This window comes from Podarcis gaigeae (genome assembly GCF_964106915.1).
Source record: "Podarcis gaigeae genome assembly, chromosome: 9".
Lineage (NCBI taxonomy): Eukaryota > Metazoa > Chordata > Lepidosauria > Squamata > Lacertidae > Podarcis > Podarcis gaigeae.
In genome coordinates this window covers 59,495,786-59,520,569 of record NC_139685.1, presented here as the reverse complement: position 1 = coordinate 59,520,569, position 24,784 = coordinate 59,495,786, and the positions used below count along the sequence as shown (strand labels likewise).

The 24,784-nt window shown below is 43.1% G+C and overlaps 1 protein-coding gene across 4 annotated transcripts in view; it reads left to right on the top strand.

Moving 5' to 3' along the window:
* MTTP (microsomal triglyceride transfer protein) overlaps positions 1–21,878 on the top strand; it is a 37,503-nt gene extending 15,625 nt beyond the window's left edge. For all 4 annotated transcript variants that reach the window (XM_083756439.1, XM_083756441.1, XM_083756442.1 and 1 more), the window contains 11 exons: positions 8,238–8,398; positions 9,534–9,702; positions 11,011–11,118; positions 12,029–12,241; positions 13,014–13,225; positions 14,135–14,232; positions 14,330–14,451; positions 16,170–16,397; positions 19,931–20,055; positions 20,864–21,034; positions 21,583–21,878. In XM_083756439.1, coding sequence (XP_083612565.1) covers positions 8,238–8,398; positions 9,534–9,702; positions 11,011–11,118; positions 12,029–12,241; positions 13,014–13,225; positions 14,135–14,232; positions 14,330–14,451; positions 16,170–16,397; positions 19,931–20,055; positions 20,864–21,034; positions 21,583–21,751 — 1,776 coding nt within the window. In that variant the 3' untranslated portion in view covers positions 21,752–21,878. The remainder of the gene's footprint in view (positions 1–8,237; positions 8,399–9,533; positions 9,703–11,010; positions 11,119–12,028; positions 12,242–13,013; positions 13,226–14,134; positions 14,233–14,329; positions 14,452–16,169; positions 16,398–19,930; positions 20,056–20,863; positions 21,035–21,582) is intronic.
* The last annotated feature ends 2,906 nt before the right edge of the window (positions 21,879–24,784 follow it).

The following is a 24,784-nucleotide window of genomic DNA, read 5'->3' as shown; positions in this document are numbered from 1 at the left end:
GCAGGGACCGAGCAATGGGAGCTCACCCCGTCATCTGTAGTGCTGTGTAAAGTTTTATTTTTTTGTACTGTGGGGGGGGGGGGGCAGGTCCATTATGAATCAGAACCACTTGACCACATAGCATAAAGAGGGAAATTTTTAACCTTCTCCCTTACCTGCCATAATCCCAACAAAATTCCTCTTGTGCTGTCATCAGCAACAGAAAAACACGCACCTCTTATTGGCACCAGTGTTTCCCAATTGTTGTGTTAAGAGCTGCTTTATTACTGTTGGAAAGCTGTTATTGTAAGCGCCCTGTGCTTCATGCAGGGAGGGGATTTGATTAGGTTATTTGACAAATATTGTTGTAGTGTGTCTTTTGCAGTCAGCTGCATGCTTCGTTTGCTGTTTAAAACTATGAAAAAGCTGAACCAAGGTATTGTTAATTAAAAGGAAGAACAAAGAAACAGTGGGGTCACTCAGAGGAGAAGATGATGAAATGCAAACAGGGGACACAGAAAGGGCTGAACTCCTCAATGCCTTCTTTGCCTCAGTCTTCTCCGATAAAGAAAACAATGCCCGACCTGAAGAATTTGGAGCAAATGATTCAGCAGAGGAAACAGCCCAGAATAACTAAGGAGATAGTACAAGAATACTTGGCTAGTTTAGATGTATTCAAGTCTCCAGGGCCAGATGAATTGCATCCAAGAGTATTAAAAGAACTGGCAGATGTGATCTCAGAACCGCTGGCAGTCATCTTTGAGAATTCCTGGAGAACAGGCGAAGTCCCGGCAGACTGGAGGAGGGCAAATGTTGTCCCTATTTTCAAAAAGGGGAAAAGAGAGGGCCCAAATAATTACCGCCCAGTCAGTCTGACATCAATACCAGGGAAGATTCTGGAGCAGATCATTAAGCAAACAGTCTGTGAGCACCTAGAAAGGAATGCTGTGATCACCAATAGTCAGCATGGATTTCTGAAAAATAAGTCATGTCAGACTAACCTGATCTCATTTTTTGACAGAATTACAAGCCTGGTAGATGAAGGGAACGCAGTGGATGTAGCCTACCTTGATTTCAGCAAGGCATTTGACAAGGTGCCCCATGATATTCTTGTAAAGAAGCTGGTAAAATGCGGTCTTGACTATGCTACCACTCAGTGGATTTGTAACTGGCTGACTGACCGAACCCAAAGGGTGCTCATCAATGGTTCCTCTTCATTCTGGAGAAGAGTGACTAGTGGGGTGCCACATGGTTCTGTCTTGGGCCCGGTCTTATTCAACATCTTTATCAATGACTTGGATGATGGACTCAAGGGCATCCTGATCAAATTTGCAGATGACACCAAACTGGGAGGGGTGGCTAACACCCCAGAAGACAGGATCACACTTCAAAATGACCTTGACAGATTAGAGAACTGGGCCAAAACAAACAAGATGAATTTTAACAGGGAGAAATGTAAAGTATTGCACTTGGGCAAAAAAAATGAGAGGCACAAATACAAGATGGGTGACACCTGGCTTGAGAGCAGTACATGTGAAAAGGATCTAGGAGTCTTGGTTGACCACAAACTTGACATGAGCCAACAGTGTGACGCGGCAGCTAAAAAAACCAATGCAATTCTGGGCTGCATCAATAGGAGTATAGCATCTAGATCAAGGGAAGTAATAGTGCCACTGTATTCTGCTCTGGTCAGACCTCACCTGGAGTACTGTGTCCAGTTCTGGGCACCACAGTTCAAGAAGGACACTGACAAACTGGAACGTGTCCAGAGGAGGGGAACCAAAATGGTCAAAGGCCTGGAAACAATGCCTTATGAGGAACGGCTAAGGGAGCTGGGCATGTTTAGCTTGGAGAAGAGGAGGTTAAGGGGTGATATGATAGCCATGTTCAAATCTATAAAAGGATGTCACATAGAGGAGGGAGAAAGGTTGTTTTCTGCTGCTCCAGAGAAGCGGACACGGAGCAATGGATCCAAACTACAAGAAAGAAGATTCCACCTAAACATTAGGAAGAACTTCCTGACAGTAAGAGCTGTTTGACAGTGGAATTTGCTGCCCAGGAGTGTGGTGGAGTCTCCTTCTTTGGAGGTCTTTAAGCAGAGGCTTGACAACCATATGTCAGGAGTGCTCTGATGGTGTTTCCTGCTTGACAGGGGGTTGGACTCGATGGCCCTTGTGGTCTCTTCCAACTCTATGATTCTATGATTCTATAAGTAGAAGAGGCCTTCTCCTTGTCCTTGTTGCTTTCTTGGTGACTTCTGTGGCCGCTGGTACCTTCTGTTCAATTGTTCTGTCTAGCAGAAGCCATTTAGATCTATAATTACAGCCATACTCATCTGGGGGCCTTACAGAGGGCTGTAAGGGGAAGGGGGTGTCAGATTGTTATGGTAAACCTAAAGGAGCTCTTCGTATTAGCTCTGCTCTCTCACTGGTTACTGTATTTTACTGTAAGTGCTATGAAAAGATTGGGGTTATAAATAGAGTATGGTATTTAGAGGGACAATAATAGTATCCAGCAGTTGCATATCTCAATGCGTATATTAATATCACTCTGTTATGGCATGAAGCACAGCCTTACATATACCAAAGTCCCACATCTTGCCTCTTCGTCAGCGTTTCTTAAATGTTTTGAAGCCTGCTCCAATTCCACCCTGCTTCTGAGTGTATTCTACTTTACGAGATCCCAGTATAAGATGAGATTCAGAGAGGTGCATGTGGAACGCCCCATGAACATGAGGGCTTTGAAGGACCTACCTTGCCTTTGCAGATCCTTGGTCCTTCCAAGTGTTTCATTGGTCCTTCTAGACTCAGCAAAGGAAAAGCAATCACACAGTCACAAAGCAAAGCCAGCAAGGGAAAGAGTGTGAGAGCAGGGCTGGATCTAGACACGTCAAAGAAGTGATTCAGTTAAACACACTGCAAACTCATACAGGGAAATTTGGTAGGGAAAGACAGAGCTCCACAGTGCCATCTGGTGCCACAGTGTTATATCCCATATACAACACATGTAAAACACTTTTTCTTTACGAGCCCAGCTGAGTCCCAGGACAATTTTCCCTTTTCCCCTGCACCACTCGATTCAAGGAAGCAGGTTAGGATCATAGCATTTGCTTTCTGAAGCCAGCTAAATCTGCTTATACCTTTTCAAAAGCAATGAACTTATGAATGCATGAAACTGTTATGTACAGTCAGACTACTGACCCATCTAGTCCAATATATTGTCTATTCTGATTGGCAGGGTCAAAGGCAGAGGTCTTTAAAATAATAATAACAAAACCCTGCTACCTGTTCCTTTTATCAAGCTGACTTTTGGTTCAAACTGATAGAGTATGGCATCTTATAGGATTCGATTTGAGTATCCTGACAGCAAACAAAACAACAGCTGGTAGCCTCGCCAGATCCAGTCCCACCATACTGTTTCTCAGCTGGTGACTGCAGAAACTTGCTTGAGGCATTGGGGATGTGGAAGGAAAGGAGTTTGGATGCCCCCACAGTGTTCCTATAATCCAAAGACCACTTGGATCAAAGAAAATCAGTGGAACTGTGTGTCAGCCTTGCAGGGAGCTAAGCCAACCAGTTCTGTCTTGGTTGCCAGTAATCAGATGCTGCTGTAACTGTAGCCATGCAAGCCAGAGTTTGCTCGCCTACAAGCGAAGCATATCTATAGCGTCAGATATAAATAACACGGCTACATTTCAGAATTTTGGGTTGTCCATAGTTGCACTGGACAGGTGATAGCCTCTGGGGGACGGTGGAACGACCCATTTCACAGTTTCATTGAACAACTCTGGTCTAGATGTATGCAATTACAAAGCCCATAAAAAGGGTGAAAGGACACACTGAATTAAAACTGTGAGATGAAACACCACAATGGAAAACAGTGTTGTTTATTTATGAGTCCATCTATCCTTCCACAGTATAATGTGGTATATATATACGAAAGCATATATATATATATATATATGCAGGTTTTGGTGTCCTCGGGTGTCTTCCCGTGTAAAAGTTGGGGTGTCTAGGCGACGTTTCGACGAGGTCTCACTCGTCATCTTCAGGCTGGTGCTTTCGGCTTCTTGTTACTGGAACAGAGCGGGATCTCAATGTTTGAGTTCCTATAAATACTGTAGAGGGGGTGTGGTGTCTAGCCTACAATGTTCTGGGCAGAGAGGAAGTTCCCAGGCTAGTGTGCCTTTTCTTCTTTTGTTCCTTAATTACTTGAGAGATACCTTGAGTGATTTCTTGAGTGATATCCTGAGTACCACTTAGGTGGGTCATTAGGTGTGGATTAGTTGCTAAAGTCTTTGTGTCTTGACCTCTTGAACTTTGTGAAGAGTTTTCCTGAGAAGATGGCTGTATTGCACTTAGTTGTGCTTTGGCTTGGCTTCGTGTATAGGGGCGAGCTGTGGTTTTGTGGCTTGTGTCAGCCAGATCTGTGTAGGGATTGCAGGGGGGTGCAGCATCCGGAGGTGCCACCATGGATTGGCTACTGGATGGTGTCAGTAATTCATCTGTGGAGAGGGTCTGGGTTTGGGTCTGGTGTGGTTGATTGGTGTTGGCGTTCTGTGTGCCTCTGGATCTGGTGTCAGTTTTTGTGGGGAGGGCTAATTTCCAGATGTCTGGCAAGCGGGATGTGTCGTCACGCTTGTTCATGTTGTGAGGGTGTTTCTCTATCTCGATGGCTTCCATGATTATTCTCTTGTGGTGATGTTCCGTGTTAAAGAGCAATTTGGAATCTGTAAAATTAATTTCGTGTCCTGTTTCTTTCATGTGTTGGAAAAGAGAGGAAGTTTTTTCTTCTTTTTTGACGGCATTCTTGTGTTCTGCGATACGTGCATTTATTCGTCTGTTTGTTTGTCCAATGTACGTGGCTGGGCAGACTTTGCAGGGTATTTCATAGATCCCTTGGTTTTCCAACTGGATTTTATCCTTGGGGTTTCTGAGGATATTGGCTATTTTTTGGTTGGTGCAAAAGGCTGTTTTGATATTGTGTTTATGGAGGATTTTGCTAATTTTATCTGTAGTGCCCTTGATATAAGGAAGGAGGGCCATGCCATTGTTTTCTTCTGTGTCTTGGTTTTTGGGGGGTGTTTCCTTTTGGATTAGCTTCGTAATCCTGTTTTGCTGGTATCCATTGGCAATTAACACATTTGAGAGATTCTGTAACTCAGTTGTCAAGTGGTCTTTGTCAGCCAGGCGTTTGGTTCTGGAGATGAGAGTCTTGGCTACGGAGTTTATTTGTGCAGGGTGGTGGTGTGATTGTGCATGTAAGTAGCGGTTGGTGTGTGTTTTTTTCTGGTAGATAGTGTGTCCTAGGGAGCCATCAGGTTTTTTGTAGATTAGGACGTCAAGGAAGGGAAGTTGGTTGTTGGCTTCTATTTCCACGGAACATCACCACAAGAGAATAATCATGGAAGCCATCGAGATAGAGAAACACCCTCACAACATGAACAAGCGTGACGACACATCCCGCTTGCCAGACATCTGGAAATTAGCCCTCCCCACAAAAACTGACACCAGATCCAGAGGCACACAGAACGCCAACACCAATCAACCACACCAGACCCAAACCCAGACCCTCTCCACAGATGAATTACTGACACCATCCAGTAGCCAATCCATGGTGGCACCTCCGGATGCTGCACCCCCCTGCAATCCCTACACAGATCTGGCTGACACAAGCCACAAAACCACAGCTCGCCCCTATACACGAAGCCAAGCCAAAGCACAACTAAGTGCAATACAGCCATCTTCTCAGGAAAACTCTTCACAAAGTTCAAGAGGTCAAGACACAAAGACTTTAGCAACTAATCCACACCTAATGACCCACCTAAGTGGTACTCAGGATATCACTCAAGAAATCACTCAAGGTATCTCTCAAGTAATTAAGGAACAAAAGAAGAAAAGGCACACTAGCCTGGGAACTTCCTCTCTGCCCAGAACATTGGAGGCTAGACACCACACCCCCTCTACAGTATTTATAGGAACTCAAACATTGAGATCCCGCTCTGTTCCAGTAACAAGAAGCCGAAAGCACCAGCCTGAAGATGACGAGTGAGACCTCGTCGAAACGTCGCCTAGACACCCCAACTTTTACACGGGAAGACACCCGAGGACACCAAAACCTGCATTCCTGTACCCGTGAAAATCTACGAAAGCAAATATATATATATATATATATATATATATAATACAGATTACAAACACAAGCCCCCAAGTTCACAGTATATTGCTGACCATTCTAAGCTTCACTAAAGCCCTGTTCATCATTGTGCTGCACATTGATAGAGAGGTTGGAGAATTCTGATGGGAATGGGAACTGAAATCATCACTTATTTGTCCCAAGTCTGAGACAGACATCAATCCAGCACATACAATCTGTATTTGCCGTTGTTGCTTTCAGTGTGCAAACAATACATAATTGGTTATATGACCAATTTGCATTACATTTCCTTTGCATTGAATGGGGGTATGATAATGTAATAACAGTATAATTAAGTACTTAAGTAATCTAAGTTATGTAATTTTGCCATAGTGGATAGTGGGACAAGCTGTAGTTTTTGGGAAAAGGTGAGCAAACGGAAACAGTGCTGTGTGTTACAAATACAGAATGGAAAATGATGCCTTCTTGCACATTAGTGACCACCATTTGAGATTAATAGTCTCCACCTGTGTTCTGGGTCATTAATACACCCCTGCTGAGCATTAATCCACAGGAAATAGCCTCCACCTCACTCATAATTACCTAATGGCTTAGCTACAATTCATGGAAGATGAACTCAGTACTGCTGAAATTGAGGGCTATTTGCGGGTAGCATCATCTGCTGTTTCTTCACAATACGGACCCCATGGAGATAGGATTTTAGCAAAGGCTGAGCTGGTATTGATGTGGTTTCCTGATAAAGAGAGCTGAAATAAATATTGTTGAGGGAAAACAGCTGCACCTTTTCCGGGGAATGCTATAGATAATGTTAGATAACAGAAGTGGAGGCATGAAATGTGAGAGCACAGGCCAAAATACCCACTCTGTTTCTTTGTGGAAGGTTGTTTGAAATGACAAAGTTCAACCTTTTGTTTTTCTCATGATTGTTCCCACCCCTATGTTTTTAGCTGTTATTTTTTATCTGTAAGCCACCTTGAGTCCTTGTCAGGGAAGAAGGCAGATTTAAAATGTTGGTTGGCATCTAGGCAGCATATAGTTCATAATTTCTGCAGGGCAATGGGAATCCATTGCTGTGGCACTAGCTTTGTGCAACATGGATAGTTCACCCCAGTGCTTAGAGTGGGGAGGGGACAGGTTTATTTCTTTTGCATATGCTAATATATTTAGGTCCTGCTTATTCTATATAAAGGGAGGTGGGTGGCACTGTGGGTTATACCACAGAACCTAGGACTTGCCAATCAGAAGGTTGGTGGTTTGAATCCCCACGGCGGGGTGAGCGCCTGTTGCTCGGTCCCTGCTCCTGCCAACCTAGCAGTTCGAAAGCACGTCAAAGTGCAAGTAGATAAATAGATACCGCTCCGGTGGGAAGGTAAACGGCGTTTCCATGCACTGCTCTGGTTCGCCAGAAGCAGCTTGGTCATGCTGGCCACATGACCCGGAAGCTACACGCCGGCTCCCTCGGCCAGTAAAGCGAGATGAGTGCCGCAACCCCAGATTTGGCCACGACTGGACCTAATGGTCAGGGGTCCCTTTACCTTTATTCTATATAAACTAATGGATAACGAACTGCACCTAGCGATAGTATAAAACATAACATTATATAAGGTATTAAAATGCTCATTGTGTTGAAATAATATACAAACAAATGGCAGCATCAAAAAATGGCAGCATCAAAAAGAACATCAGCTGCAGATAAAAATATTTATGTATCTGTCAATCATCACCCCAAGGCGCAATGAGCTGAAGTAAGACTTGCTGTCCTTTGAAAGCCAAGCAAATATGGAATCGGACTGAAAAAGCATGGAATCCCCACTACAGAAAAGGTCATGTGTATTCACTATACATCTAAAAGCCACTTCCCCCCCCCCCAGTCTTCCTGAACAGACTGTATTTGCTTTCTCATTGCTTCCCAATTAGTTCTACGGAAGACATGGGACAGGCTGCAACAGTAAGGTATTGGGTGACCAATGTGTTAAAGTTGTCCCTTTCATTTCAGCTACTGTCAGAAAACATGCAGTTGCGTTTTTGACCTGTTGCGATCAGCACATAGAAATACTAACCAGTGGGGAAGATTTACCACCAATTTTGTCCATTTTTGGCAGCTCACTCAGCAGTGGAAGACTATCCGGCCACAGATGGAACCTGAAAACCTTTCCAAAGCCGATGCTGTGAAAGGATTTTTGTCATTCATTCAGAACTTGAGGAAAGCTACGACAGAAGAGATTCTTCAGATTCTGAGAAGTGAAAGCAACGTGGAAGTCCTGTGAGTTTCTGGCAACCTATTTTTCCATCTCTAGCATAACCATCTTAAATGTGCAAATCGACAGAAGGAGAATCAACATGTTCATTCAGCTTTATCTACCTAGGTGGAATCTACACACACATAAAAAAGCTGTGAAAATGCTTTTTAAAAAAGCGTTTTGAAAAATACATTGACTTTTTCATTGCTCACTCTCGCCATCTAGTGTCACATTTGTATATTGAACTTTACAACACATTTAGAACATTTTATTTGCAGCTGTGTAGCTGAGTCCCTAAGTTACAACAGCTAATATTTTCTTCTCTTTGACGTTAGCAGAAAATTAAAGCACTGTTGTAGGGGCCTTGCTTCTATAATAACCTTTGGCACAGTGCTCAGGCCTGGAAACCCTTTTAAATTGCCTCCTAAAGTAGAAACCTCTGTGGATTGATATAGATGCAGTGTCCCCAATCTCATCGGGGCATTTAAGAGACTGGGAGTAGGATGTGGAATTGCAGCAAACCTTCATTTCCAAGCAACAGCGCCTCAACCACAGTGACTGCTTAAACAAGCTCTTTCTTAGCCAGGCTTCAATACTTTGCTTTTAAATCCAGCTTCAAAACCTGATTAAGCAGATAACCTGGTTGAAGTTTGTTGTTGTTGTTTAGTCGTTTAGTCGTGTCCGACTCTTCGTGACCCCATGGACCAGAGCACGCCAGGCACTCCTGTCTTCCACTGCCTCCCGCAGTTTGGTCAGACTCATGTTCGTAGCTTCGAGAACATCGTTCAACCATCTCGTCCTCTGTCGTCCCCTTCTCCTTGTGCCCTCCATCTTTCCCAACATCAGGGTCTTTTCCAGGGAGTCTTCTCTTCTAATGAGGAGCCTCAGCTTCACGATCTGTCCTTCCAGTGAGCATTCAGGGCTAATTTCTTTAAGAATGGATAAATATTAGTGTTGATTTGTCAACCATGGTTAAGGCAGGAGGGGGGAAATGTAATTAGCTGCTTGGTGTCTTTATTATGTTAGAGACTGAGGTGACATTTGAACTATCCTCATGCAATAAACTGATTGGAGATGCCGTAATCATCACTCTGCTAAAAAAATATGCCTTACAATAAATAATTCCTGTTTTTTTTAATCCCTTCCCTTTTCATACAGTCCCCAGTTGGTTGATGCTGTGGCCTCTGCACAGACTTCATCCTCTCTGAAAGCTATGCTGGATTTCCTGGATTTCAAGAACAAGAGTGGATCTGTCCTTCAGGAGAGGTTCCTCTATGCCTGTGGATTTGCTTCTCATCCCAACGAGTTCCTACTCAGATCTCTAATTGTAAGTCTCAGTGGTGGTAAAGGGAACATTGGTTTTTCGTGCTCAGAAAAGGAATTGCCCAGTCTTTCAGAAGAGTTGAAGATGAGCTCATGAAAGTGTGGAGAAAGTGGACAGAGAAAAGCTTTTATCCTTCTTTCTTCACACTAGAACTTGGGGACATCCGGTGAAACTCAGTGTTGGAAGAAAAGTTACTTTTTCATACAGCATATAGTGAAACTCTGGAATTCACTCTCACAAGGGATCTTAGACAAATTCATGGAGAATAATGGTATCAATGGCTATGAGCCATGGTGCCTGTGTTCTATCTCCACTGTCAGAGGCTGTATTTATTTGTTTGCAGTTGTTTCTGAATGGAGACTCGGTACAATGAAACTAAAAATGAGTTAAAGCTGCCTGCCTCTGAAAGCCAATTGCTGGGAATCACAAGGGAGAAAGAGTGTTGCAGACTTCCCATAGGCATCTGGTTGGCCACTGGAAGAACAAGATGCTGGACTAGATGGGCCATTGGCCTGATTCCAGCAGTCCCTTCGTACATTTTAAAAACAAGACCATAAGGCTGATATATTATGTACTTAACATGGAAGCAAACCCCATTGAACTCAGTGCTTTGATTTAGCCCTCATGTTTATTTACCACGAGCCTCACTTTCAACCGAGACAATAGCAAGGATGTGTACCCTTGTGAGTGAATGTCCTGACCTGCCTTGTGAAGCAGTAGGCTGGGCTAATTATTTGCAATGGGAAGCAATTCAATACAGTGGTACCTTGGGTTACATACGCTTCAGGTTACAGACTTCGCTAACCCAGAAATAGTACCTCAGGTTAAGAACTTTGCTTCAGGACGAGAACAGAAATCGCGCAGCGGTGGCACAGCGGCAGCAGGAGGCCCCATTACCTAAAGTGGTGCTTCAGGTTAAGAACAGTTTCAGGTTAAGAACGGACCTCCAGAATGAATTAAGTTCTTAATCCGAGGTACCACTGTATGTCATTTATCCCTTCTCATCCAGCAGATTGGCTGCAGCTCTTTGTGGAGATATTTTCACAACGGCTGTTTGGCTATTGCACACGGCATGGCTGGGAAATGAGTTCCTTTTCGATAAGGAACTCCGTTTTCCACAACCAAACCTCAGAGCGGAACACAAAAGCACCTGAGATTGGTCTGAAACACCACCAGCTTTTCCTGGGAAGGAATAATCCTGTGGGAAAGGGAACCCAGTGAAACACATCTGAGGGGGATTGACTATACATCCAAGGGTCAGGATTAAGCAGCAGAGACCAATAATGTCTTCTCTTCTTCATCATATAACAGAATACATATAACAGCCAGATCGGCAGCAGCGAAATCCGAGAAACAGTTGTCATCGTTATTGGGGCCCTCATCAAAAAGCTGTGTGACAAGGGAGGCTGCAAACTGCCTGTATGTATTTTCTTCTTGGTGCTGGAAACAAAAGCAAATATGAAGCTCCATCCAAGCTGACCTCTTTGTCCGCTTCCATCTTTCTGGCTTCTTTCATGGTGCTCCTTACATCTGGAACAGCCTTTCAATATTTATGCCCCAAGCCAACTCCCCGCTCATGAAGCATTTCTTTCTCAGAACTGTTCTAGAATCATCCTTATTTTGCCTTACCTGTTACGTCTTCGGACCTCTCTCTTGCCTGTCTATCCATCTGATGAAGGTTGCAAATCCTCTGAGGTGAAGAGATCATGTCACTTCCATATTCTGTACAGCAACACAGCACACTGGTTTACATAAAATCTAATACTGTATCAGCAACAACAATAGCTTTTGCTCTCATTGGTGTCTCTTTCCACCACTGCCACCACTACCCCTCCCTAAATGGTAGACCTACTTGATTCTTTGCAGTGATCTCAAGATCTCAAGGCTGGGTGCTGTGTTGATAATAGTGAGTATATATTGCTAGATTTTATGGAATCCAGTAAGGAACTCATCCTATCTATCTACCATCTATCATCTATCAATCTATCATCTATCATCTATCTATCTATCTATCTATCTATCTATCTATCTATCTATCTATCATCTATCTATCTATCTATCATCATCAATCATCTATCTATCTATCATCTATCTATCTATCTATCTATCTATCTATCTATCTATCTATCTATCTATATCTATCATCTATCTATCATCTATCATCTATCATCTATCCATCTATGTGCTGTACTCCTAGGTGTAATTTTGCCAGATTTCCCAAGTTTCACTTTCATTGATTTACTACCCAAGCGCATGGATTCCCCACCCCCACCCCCGCTGACCCCCTCAATATAACAGTGTTTTAGGAAGTTTTGCATTTTCTTTCCAGGCTGTTATGGAAGCCAAGAAGCTGATCTCTGGAGGTTTGAACAGGGCAAAGACGGCTGATGAAGTGAAGGTCTACCTTCTGGCATTGAAGAATGCTGTTTTGCCTGAAGCTATTCCAGACCTTCTGAAATACGCTGAGTCAGGAGAAGGCCCCATCAGCAATGTTGCTGCTTCTGCTCTGCAGAGATATCACCACTCTTTCATTACCAGTGAGGTAAAATAATAGAAAATTGCCCAAAGACAAGATGGCGCAGGTGGACATTTCAAATAATGTGTCTCTCCCTGCCTGGTAGTCCCTCATTAAAATACCAGGTGTTTCTAAGTAAGATAAATATTCCATTATTATTTTTTTTATGATTCTATGTCCTGAAGAGTCTGGGAAGACAATTTTGAAAGCAACCCCAAAGTCTTTCCCATAAGCCTCATTGACAGATATTTTAGGGACATAGGCAAGGTAGCACTAGGTCCTTGTCCTCTGCCCTGGACCAGTGAGCAGGAATTGCATTGTAGGAGATATTTGTCCATCTATCCATCTGCATATCACAAGAAGCTGTAAAATGCTATCTCAATTCTGGCTTATAGCCCTAAAAAGCATGAGGCTGTTTCTAGAAGGGGTGAAAAGAAGAATTAGGTGGGTAGTTATATGGGAATTTTATCTATCATTCACTCCTACAGCTTCCAGGCAAGACTCATGACTCACATGATTTCCGATCATGCCCCCCACCTCCCAGAACAAGCTGCATGTCAGTCAGAAATTCTTCCTGGTTATACTTTCACATCCAGTCTGGGGCTGGAGGAGTCCCATTGTTTCGGACTGGTCCTGGTATAATATTCGTGAATTTTCGTACTATACTTGTATATTGTTCCTTGAGAAGCCAGCCCATGGATCTGTTTTTATTTATTGGTGATAAATAAAATTTCCTGCTTCTGTTATGCTGCCAATTATGTACAGGTGATGAAACTTGACCCGATTGTGTCCCCATTAGGTGAAGAAAACCATGAACAGGATTTATCACCAGAACCATAAAGTTCACGAGAAGACGGTACGCACCACAGCAGCTTCCATCATCTTCAGCAACAATCCGTCCTTCATGGAAGTAAAAAACCTCCTGCTCTCTATTGGAGAGCTGCCTCTGGAAATGAATAAGTACATGCTTTCGCTAATCCAGGACATTCTACGTTTTGAAATGCCTTCCAGGTATATCAAGTTTCATTTGTTCTTTATGTTTCTCCACTTGCCTGTGCATAGTGTTGTTTCAGGGCAAAGGCAAGGGCAGCATTTGGTGGGGTGGGGGCTGTACTGGAAGCATTTTCACCATGTTCAGTATACATTCACCTTTTCAGACTGGGGGGCGGGGGGACTCAGGAGAAACTGCAAAGTACTGAGGCAAAAATATCAGTCTGGTATTTAATGGATTCGTTATTTTTTCCTAAAAGAAGGGAAAGACCCTTAGCAGATCTAACATTTAAAATAATTTCATTATCCTTCTCTTTATAGGTAGACTACAAAAAATACATTGAGATGTTAATTTTTCATTTCAGTTGTTTTTATTACTATACCAGAAAATCCAGGATCTTTGGCGTAGAGCAGGCATCCCCAAACTCGGCCCTCCAGCTGTTTTGGGACTACAGTTCCCATCATCCCTGACCACTGGTCTTGTTAGCTAGGGATGATGGGAGTTGTAGTCCCAAAACAGCTGGAGGGCCAAGTTTGGGGAAGCCTGGCCTAGAGCCCTTGTGGCAATGCCACATTCGCTGCCTCCCTCAAGCCTCCTCACCACATCTGAATATTCCTATAATTGTTATTCCTTTACTGTTCTTTTAACCAGTGAATTTCTAACATAAATAAGCAACTTCGTCTAACAATTTCTTCCAGTGGTTCTTATGTAGTGATTAGAACTTTACAGAATCATCAGTAATTTCAGCAACTTTTGGGTTAAGACCTTTTGCAATCTGTAGGCCAATATAATAATAACATTTTTATCTTCTGGTTGTGGTCTTTTGATTACACTACTCAAGCAACACAAACCTTCCCATTTGCTGCATGTTGCCATTTGTAGAAGATATTTAATTTTCTGATGGTTAAGGACACTTTTTTGTGTTTCAGCAAAATGATCCGTAAAGCTCTGAAGGATATCTCCATTCATAACTATGACCGATTTGCGAAAACAGGTTCTTCCTCAGCTTTCTCGGGTTACCTAACACGTAAGTGACTAACAAACTAGATAGTAGGTTTTAATTACATTTATTGACACTCAGTTTCACCAGAAATCCTTACAACTTGTCTCTCTGTTTAATCAAGGTTCTCCGGATGTGTCATCCACATATAGCCTTGACATACTCTACTCTGGCTCTGGAATCTTAAGAAGAAGTAACCTGAATATCTTTCTTTTCAATAAATACGCTCAACTTCATGCCAACCAAGTAAGTCCCATGCGCTACTAGAGTAATAACTCAGCGAAAAAGTATAAGTGTGCAGCTTGGACATAATGTGGTCGCTCCATTATACCATACTTTGAACCAATGTGCCTGGTGGATTGAGCCCCTCAAATGGAAATGTAAGAAGCTGCCTTATCGTTTGGGATCAGACTGTTGGCTAGGTCAGTACCCTCTGTTGTGACTGGCAGATCCTTTCCAGGGTTTCATGCAGAGCTCTTTCTTATCTGCCTCCTAATCAGAGATGCAAGAGAATAAACCTGGGACATTCTGCATGCACTCAGCTACGGTCTCTCCCTTAAGAGTGTTCCCTTATCCAAGGTTTGTTACAGAAGTAGCACTACCGTTTTTGTTCGAGCTCTTGTTTTTTGATGACAGTGGGAGAGTGTTGTTGCTTGTGAAATTCCCACAGTCTTCTGGTTGGACAATACAGTCATGCCCTGGGTTACAGATGCTTCAGGTTGTGCTTATTCGGGTTATGGACCTCTGAAACCCAGAAGTACTGGAACGGATTACTTCCAGGTTTTGGCAGGTGTGCATGCACAGAAGTGCTAAATCGCACTTTGCACATGCGCAGAAGCGCCGAATCGCAACCCGCGCATGCGCAGACACGCCGCTGCAGGTTGCGAACGTGCCTCCCACACGGATCACGTTCGCAACCCGAGCATCCACTGTGCAGGAATAGATGGCCCTTTTGTCTGATCCAACAAGACTCTTCTTATGTTCTTACAGAGGCTGTGTTTATATGTAACACTAAACCACAGTGTAGCCCTAAGTGGATGAACCTCCACAAGCCCAAGCCCAATGCCTGGCTTGCATGTTCCTTACCTGCCTTCTCCTCCTGCTTAGTTCTCCCCCGCCCTCCTATGATGGCATTCAATTTCCTCAAATCCTTACTGTCCAAACAAACCAGGAATCCTGTTCTAATAAATTTCAAACTAAGATAACTTCAAACTATGAGTTATCAGTTTGCTTTATTGAACAGAGTTATTTTTAATCCAGAATTACAGATTTGTATATAACGCTAAGATGACATTCAAGGAAAATCGGCAGTCATCTTGGCAGCTTTCCTCTGGTCACATTGGAGGTGTACAGTCATACCTCGGGTTACAGACACTTCAAGTTGTGTTTTTTTCAGGTTATGGACCTGCTGAAACCCAGAAGTACTGGAATGTGTTACTTCCAGGTTTTGGCGGTCGCGCATGCGCAGAAGCGCCGAATTGCAACCCACGTGTGCACAGATGCACCACTGCAGGTTGTGAACACTGTGGGTTGTGAACGTGCATCCCGCATGGATCACGTTCGCAATCTGAGCATCCACTGTACTATGCTCTGACTTTCTGAGGGCTCACCCAGTAGCATTGAACCATGATGATTTAGCATTACGTGTGAACCAGTCTAGACAGCAAGTGTACAGATGCAAAAGAGAAGAGGCCTATTCCATCTAATAGTTGTGCAGAAGAAGGAATTTCAGCAGCTGCAGTTTTTCACACCCTTGGATGAAAAAGCCACATTGATAAAACTTTCTGTGCAACTCTGACCTAAAAGGAGCCATGCTTTTGGACACCTAGATATAAAAGGAGGGCATGGTCTGATGGCAAATTTTGCAGCTACCTTGTGGACTTTAAAGAGGTATGGATGGCATGTGCTTGCCTGCAAGTGGTCATCATTCATCATGCAAGCTGTGTGTTCCTATCTCCTTTTAGGTGGTGATTGAGGCTCAGGGCCTAGAATCCATTATAGCTGCATCTGCTGATGAAGGTGAAGAAAATCTAGAGTCTTTCGCTGGTGTGTCAGCGCTCATGTTCGATGTTCAGCTTAGACCCGTTACTTTTTTCCAAGGGTATGGCGATCTCATGTCTAAAATGTTCTCAGCCACTGGAGACCCCATAAGTGTGGTAAAAGGACTCATCCTTCTGATGGATTACTCACAGGTGAGTTCTGCATACCGGCAATTAAATAGCTTCCGTGCATACCATATTTTTCACTCTATAGGACACACTTTTTCCCCTCCAAAAATTAAGGGGAAATGTGTGTGCGTCCTATGGAGTGAATGCAGGCTCCTTGGCTTCAGGGATAGAAAGGCAAAGCCTCCGAAGCGCAGAGGGAGCGCTCCCTCTGCACTCCGGAGGCTTCGCGTTGCTTTCGCTGAAGCCTGGAGAGCGAGAGGGGTCAGTGCGCACTGACCCCTCTCACTCTCCAGGCTTCAGCGAAAGCAACACGAAGCCTCCGGAGCTCAGCGCGAGTTCCCGCTGCACTCCGCAGGCTTCAGGTTCCTTTCGCTGAAGCCAGGAGAGCAAGACTCTCCTGGCTTCAGCAGAGAGGGAGAGCTGCGCAGCATCCCTTCAGCCAAGCAGGAGGAGAAATGGAACGGGCTCCGTTTCTCCTGCCGCTTTGCTGAAGGGGTGCTGAGCAGAGAGGGGGAGATTTTTTTTCTTGTTCTCCCCCTCTAAAACAAGGTGCGTCCTATGGTCCTTTGCGTCCTATAGAGCGAAAAATACGATAGATAATATCCTTTATTCCCCATTTGACATGCACTTACGGGGAGATCACAAGTAAGAACAATCAGAGAATGGGTCCAAGTAGTTTTCCGCTTGTCTAGGCAGGGGTCCGAGTGGTTTTGCCGTTGCCCTATTGCTTTCATCTAGAAAACCTGCTCTTTAGTGCTAAATTGAACCAAAGCCAATCAGGAGTGTGACAGGGGGGTGGGAAATTGACATTTGCTCCAGTTCTGTGGGTTTTCCCAGGGAAAACAGCAGGGGAAGTGGAAGTGTGGATGAGCTGTCTATATTCCCATTGGCGGGAAGTGGGAGATGCTATCCTGCCATTAAGTTATTCAGAGTCTACATGCAACCAACTGACAAATGCTAAGCTCAAATGCTTAAAACTCATCAAGGGGAGAAATCACTGACATTCATAGTTTCATAAAAACAAGAAACAAGGCACATTTTTTATAACTGTGCTTAGATGTGACGTAACACAATACACCATTTTATGTATTGCTGTTTTCCCCCAAGTGTTTTATTTCTTATTCACCATATGATTGCATATTCTGAAGTGCATGTAGCCGTGGGGAAATGTCAGGTATTTTTCAACCCGTGGCAGCAGTTTCCTGTAGCATTTGATTGTATTTCCTTAAAATCTCGTATGAATGAGTACTTTAAATCTCCCTTTTTGATATAAATCCCGTTGCTGTGACTAACTGTAATTGAAAATCAGATGGCGTTATGAATCTAGGCTAAGATTCATATGTTTGTTTAGAAATGTACAGAGAGCCACCATTACGCAGTATGGTTATATCGAGTATCAGACAAGGACTGGGGCAACCCAGGTTCATATCCCCATTTAACCATGAAGCTCACTGGGTGATCTTGGGTCAGAGACTCTCTTCCAGCTCAATGTACTTTGCAGGGCTAGTGTAATGATTAAATAGGAGGGGGCCACAGGAGCAAGCCCTGCCCCCAACATACACACACATAAAAGAAAGAGGAATCTCTGCCTTTTCCCCAGGACTAGAGCAGCTCCATGGCTAGTAACGTGAAGTCACATTTATTTGCTTATATTTTACAATTTATAAATCACCTCATAGCATGAAGCCATGGGAGTGGTGTGCAGGATAAAAATAGAATAAAGCAGAAAAAACACAAGCTCTAAAAGCAAATGAGCCCAATGTGCAGATTTGCTATTATTTAAAGCATCTTTAAAAATCTGCCTTGCTGAATTACAGTAAAAAACCTTGCCGATCCCCCATTGTTATTATTTTTTTAACAAAGCAAAGGGCAGTGGGGAAAAGTGCTCTTTTCAGTGCCATCTTCTTCTCCCATTTTATACACCTTCCATTTTGATGGGTCTTACTTCAGCGTAAGTTGTGCATCGGATCTGGACACATCATGCCTTGTCTCAGGCCATGTAGTATGGCTATATTTAAAGTTAATCTGATTTCCAAGTCCTGTGAACTTTAAAATCTTGGCTGTCTATCAGCATTCAAATGAAATGACTTGCTCTGACCCTGAGCTATTATCACTTCCAAAATTGACTCAGTGCGATGGACTTCCAGTCCAGCTGTAAAAGATTCTGACAGCTGTAAGCCTCAGCCTTGTCAGAAAGCTCTGTGAATGCAACTGTCTCCTCCTGCCTGCCCATAAAGCTCTATCTCCAACCATTTGGCACTTCTTGCAACAGCTCTTTTGCACAAATTCTTGCTGCAGGTGGTCTAATACTGGAGAGAAGTGGTTTCTTTTTTGTGTCTTCCCAACTTCCTCTAGAAGGCATGCAGGGGTCAGCAAACTTTTTCAGCTGGGGGCCGTTCCATTGTCCCTCAGACCTTGTGGGGGGCCGGACTATATTTTGAAAAATATATATGAACGAATTCCTACGCCCCACAAATTACTCAGAGATGCATCTTAAATAAAAGCACACATTCTACTCCTGTAAAAACACCAGGCAGGCCCCACAAATAACCCAGAGATACATTTTAAATAAAAGGGCACATTCTACTCATGTAAAAACATGCTGACCGTCTGCGGGCCGGATTGAGAAGGCGACTGGGCCGGATCCAGCCCCCAGGCCTTAGTTTGCCTACCCATGGCATAGAGAGAGCCTTGTGATTAACAACCTCAAGTTTTGCAGGCATGCAAATGGGGCTTGAATTTTCTGGATTGGAAACTTAATAATAATAATAATAATAATTTTATTATTTATATGCCACCAATCTGGCTGGGTTGCCCCAGCCATTCTGGGCAGCTTCCTGCAAGAAATGCTGAATTGGCTGAATTGAGTGGAGATACATGCTTGCTTTTAAAAATGTCTCACTTTCCACACAGCATTAACAGCATTCCCAAGAGATGCATTTCGGTCTGAAAGATGTCCCTAAGGCAACTCATGGTGTGGTGGTCTCACTCTGCCAGCCTTATCTATGGTTACTTCTGCAATTAGCTGGCACTGCAAGACTTTCGCAACCAGATGATTGGAATTTGTGAATGGTGGTTGGTTGCTGATGTATCTTTCTTACATAACTTTTTTCCCGTGCTGTGTGGGATTTATGTTGGTGTTCCTGCAGCAGGTCAGGGGACGAAGATTGTCAGGAAGCCTGTGGAGAATTCTCCCATGTCTCTTAAATGCAATGTAGACAAGGACCGTAAAATCTATTTAAATCTGTAGGTTAAATATGCCCTTGACTTTAGCCCCATCACTTCACCCTGTTTCTGAAGCTAAGTCAAGAAAATTAAGACAGGTCTTTTAAATATTTCCATTCCTTCACATTCTGCTCTTAAACTCATGTTAAAACAGTAATGATGGAAGCTTAAGTAATGCCCAATCCAGGTAACAATAATTCAACAATAAAGAAGAACCTAATTCACAAACAAGTAAGCAATATCACAATAAAACCAGTTAAGAACATATTTTAAATATTGGTCATATATTGAATAAAACAAGAAATGTTCATTGTGCACCATTTTGCATCTAGGTAATTCAGCTACAGTCTGGGCTGGTTTGCAGCACGGAATTCCAGGGAGGCCTGGCCATTGATATTTCTGGAGGAATGGAATTCAGCCTTTGGTACAGAGAATCCAAAACCAATGTTAAAAACCGGTGAGATGACCTAACTCCAGACATCCTTAAAGGAAACGCATCAAATGATTTTGTCAACATAGGGAATTTTAAATCTGAGGAAAGCATGGAAATCTTAAAATGCTTAGCAATATGAACTGAATCCCTGTTTTAGACAGAAATATTCATGTTTCTTTCTTTGGGGGGGACTGTTTTTGTCTGATTTCAAAAACTATGCTGGCAACGATGCAGTTGTAATCCTCATCAGACTTACCTGGAAGTCAGCCAGTCCTATTTAACACTTGTTTTTTCTGAGCAGACTTTGACTTTCATAGGATTTTGCTGCAAATGTATAAGGGCAATTAATGATGCATAATCACCATGCTTACGCAAAGTTCTTGCACTTCCCCCAAAAGGTGCTCAAGGTTAGGCTTTGTTGAGGTTGTGGGGAAGATATTGACAGCCCTTCTATGTAAAACTATATTTCATTAGTTGGCATATTGGTAAGAGGAGTTTCTCAGGCTATCTGTGGGATTTGAGGATGGCTTTATCAAATTGAGATTCAGAGTGGAATTCGATGTGGCAATTGAATTGGAACTGCAGCCACATGTCGAGTACTCCCTTCTCTGCTGTTTAGGCATATATACTTGTCTTGGGATGTCCTAAAATGTGCTTTCCTACCACTAGGAGCCAGTGATACAGAGACATTGGGGAGGTGGCATGATGTGGTGGCCTTGTTACCTAATGGAATTTGCGGGAAGTTACAGACGGGAGGGACGCTCCTGTTCTTTGGGTGCCAGAATGGTATCTAATATATGACGTCCTGTTTTATCTCAATCTCTTCTTGCAGGGGAGCTGTGGTGATAGTCGGCAACATTGTTGTGGATGCGCTCTTCGTCAAGGCTGGCATGGAAAGCAGTGTTGAAGCCGAAACAACTCTGGACTTTGTCTCTACAGTGCAGTTTTCACAATATCCGTTTTTAGTTTGCTTGCAGATGGACAAAATTGAAAGTCCTTCCAGGTAGGAAGCAGGGGGAGCTATTTGTCTGTAATGTTAACAGTGTACAGTGGTACCTCAGTTTAAGAACTTAATCTGTTCCTGAAGTCCATCCTTAAACCAAATCCATTCTTAAACCAAGGCGTGCTTTCCCTAATGAGGCCTCCCACTGCTGGTGCCCTTCCACTGTTTGGCTTCAGTTCGTAGACCGACGTAAAGTTCTCAAACTGGAATACTACTTCTGGTTTTGCGGAGTTTGTAAACCGAAGAGTTCGTAAACAGGACTGTTCGTAAGTCGAGGTACCACTGTACTGTAACTAGACTTAGGAAGGGTTGGCTTAGGAAGACTGTCAGGAACTGGATTCAGAGGCTGGTGGGCCTGTAGGTTTCTACCAACCCTGGTGAAATCCTGAAAACTGGCTTCTTTATATCTTTAGAATATGCTGGGTGGGAAGAGATTTTGCCACAAAACTGTGCAGTTGGGCTTATCATTAAGAACTACTGCTCATAGGATAGATACTTTATGCCACCCGAGTTACAATATATAATGCAATATTATCATTATTTTGCAGGAGATACTTAGTTAAATATGAAAGTCTACCATCAGGAGAATCTTATACCTCCCGGAAAGGAAAAGTGAGGCTGCTGGCTGGTTCTGAATATCCCCTTCACCAAGAGAACTCCAACATGTGCAAGAAAGTTTTCAGTGATCAGCCTGACTCCTCGGAAAACTGGTTTTGAAACAGGCGCCTGATCTTTCATTTGACCCCAACCGTGGCTGATGTTGGCTTTTACACGTACTGCCATGCTGGCTTAGGACCTGAATCTGTGATACTTGAGCCCATGAAAGCTTTACTGTCAACTTCAAGAGGCCCAGAATCTTGAGTGCGTGTTCACTGTGTTTACATATTTACATATATTTAAAGAAACCCTTTTTTATGTGACAAGTTAAGGAAATCATACAAATTGACGCAATTCTAGGCACTCATTGAGGGTCCCGTTAGATGTGTTGTGTGGCCATGTGCAGATCTTCCTGAGTCCCTTTGTTTGGTTTTAAAAACACCTGGGGGCAGACACTTTGGATTGGGGCCACAGTGAAGGAGCAGAGAGGGCTTAACCCATGGGTAAGCAAACTAAGGCCCGGGGGCCAGATCCGGCTCAATCACCTTCTCAATCCAGCCCGCAGACGGTCTGGGAATCAGCATGTTTTTACATGAGTAGAATGTGCCCTTTTATTTAAAATTCATCTCTGGGTTATTTGTGGGGCATAGGAATTTGTTCATTCCCCCCCCCCCAATATAGTCTGGCCCCCCACGAGGTTTGAGGGACAGTGGACTGGCCCCCTGCTGAAAACATTTGCTGACCCCTGGCTTAACCCATTTCTCGCACCTCGTTTCTGCAACTTAAGTCACTGCTCCTCAGCCATGAAGTTACTTTTACCCATGGGAAGGGATTGGAAGGGGGACACTTGTTCTTGTCTTTTCTTGCTTCATAGCAGCATTAGAGCTGTAACAGCAGCAATTTAAGTAAAGGACATGATTCAGGGGGAAAGGGGGGGGTCCTTTCTTAAATATCACAACCCTATTCCCAGTCTTCCCCACGACCCACCTCCAGTTACTTTTAACCAAAGAAAAAGGACCGCAGGAGTTCCAATTATCTGATTTTGCCCAGTATCACTCTGGCGTTGACATTAAAAACACTGCAAACACACACTGTTTCTTGAAGGAAGAAACAGAAAGGTCCGGGGTTCTCCCAGGCGTTTTTAAAATCTGCACAGTAAAAATAATGATTATTTATTATTTCAGTTGTAATCCTGCCTTTAGCGGAACCCATTTTTTAAAGTGCAGTAGTGTTCCATGCTAAGGTAGCACAAATAAACATTAATGCAACCCAAACTGAAACTTTGCACCAGTTCCTGGACAATTCCTGCTCATTTTAATGGGACATGAGCAGAAGATTTAGCTGGATGCTGTTGTGTGGTTTAACTGAAAAACAAAAAATATTGGAGTTAGTATAATGGATGGAAATATGCTAATGCATGCTGAAGAGATAGAATTGTATGTGTTCATAAATATTTTCCATGTATTATACTAACCCCAGGCTTTTTTAATGTACTGTTTGCAAGATGAAGAACAATGCTGTGCATATGTACTTACTTGAAAGTAAATCCTACTGTGTTCATTAGGACTTAGTCCCTAGTTATGTGGTTAAGGATGGAGGAAGACATTTGAATCAGCTCACAGATTTGCACTTCCTGAAACAAGAAGTGAAGCAAAACACAGCCATCCTTTGAAATTCACACTTCTCTGAATGTTGCAATGCGGTTCTCCAACCAGATAATGTAAATGCTTATAAAGCTTATATTAGTGTCATAGAAAAATTGCAGTATAATGGAGAAAATTGTTTGCGACAAAACTTTTGTAGGCAAAACTGGATATAAAACGTGCAAGGAGAAATGCACACTAAACTACTGACCTATTTGATGTGGAAATATAGGGAACTGGATTTAAGACGGGGGGGAAATGAGATTCTGAGAAAATCCTGAAATTGACAGATTTGCCCATCGTTATTTAGGACTGCACACTTAGGCTAGTACTCCTTTTCATTTTGTGGTTTGTTTAATCAGCCCTGTGTTTGAAAGGACTTGGGTTGTTAACCTATGTGTTTGTAAATGCTTGCTTATCTTTTTTTTTTTTAAAATTGTGTGCAGTTGGAGACAGTTCTGATTTGGGAGAGGGTAAAATCCCAAGTCGTAAATTTGCTCTTCTGAAAGTCAATTGGAGGCTTCAGTGGAAATAAACATGGTTCACACTGGTGCTTTTAAACGATCTCATTCTGAAATGTGGTGGAAGTAGGAATGTGTTCACACAGACATCACTCAATTGGGCCAGGAAAGGACAACATCAGGACTCGAAAGAGCCTCCTCTCTGTCTCACCTCCTAATTACCCTTTTTACAAAGGCTCCACCTCATGGTTTTGACATGTGTGATTTTTGGGCAGTCATGGGCCTCATTAATGGTAGACTTACATTCTGGGCAATGAGCAATATGGCATGTAAATAGATTTAAATAACTCTGCAGTTGAGAAGTTGCTGGGGTTTACCTCCCCCTTCTGTAGTTAAAGTATCTACCGTGCATAAAATCGCTCACAAAGCTAACACACTGAATTTATTTTTGTGATGGGTAGAAACCATTAAGGAGAGACTGGATTTATTGGGAGCATCTGCAGAGGATTACAAGGATGACTAAACAGCATTGACAAATCTATTTCCTCTAATCCTGAACCATACACACACACATATGCACAGACTGAGTGTAGTTTTCCTGCTATGCTCTTGACATCTTCACAAAAATGTTTTACCACCCTAGATGCAGATAAGTGATCATTATTATGATTATGGTGCTATTTTAGGCTGCATCAATAGAAGTATAGTACAGTGGTACCTTGGGTTACACACACTTCAGGTTACAGACTCCGCTAACCCAGAAAAAGTACCTCAGGTTAAGAACTTTGCTTCAGGATGAGAACAGAAATTGTGGTCCGGCGGCGCTGCAGCAGCAGGAGGCCCCATTAGCTAAAGTGGTACCTCAGGTTAAGAACAGTTTCAAGTTAAGAACGTACCTCCAGAATGAATTAAGTTCTTAACCCGAGGTACCACTGTATCCCGATCAAGGAATGTAATAGTACCACCCCATTCTCTCTGGGTCAGACCACACCTGGAGTATTGGGTCCAGTTCTGGAGACCACAATTTCAGAAGAATATTAACAAGCTGG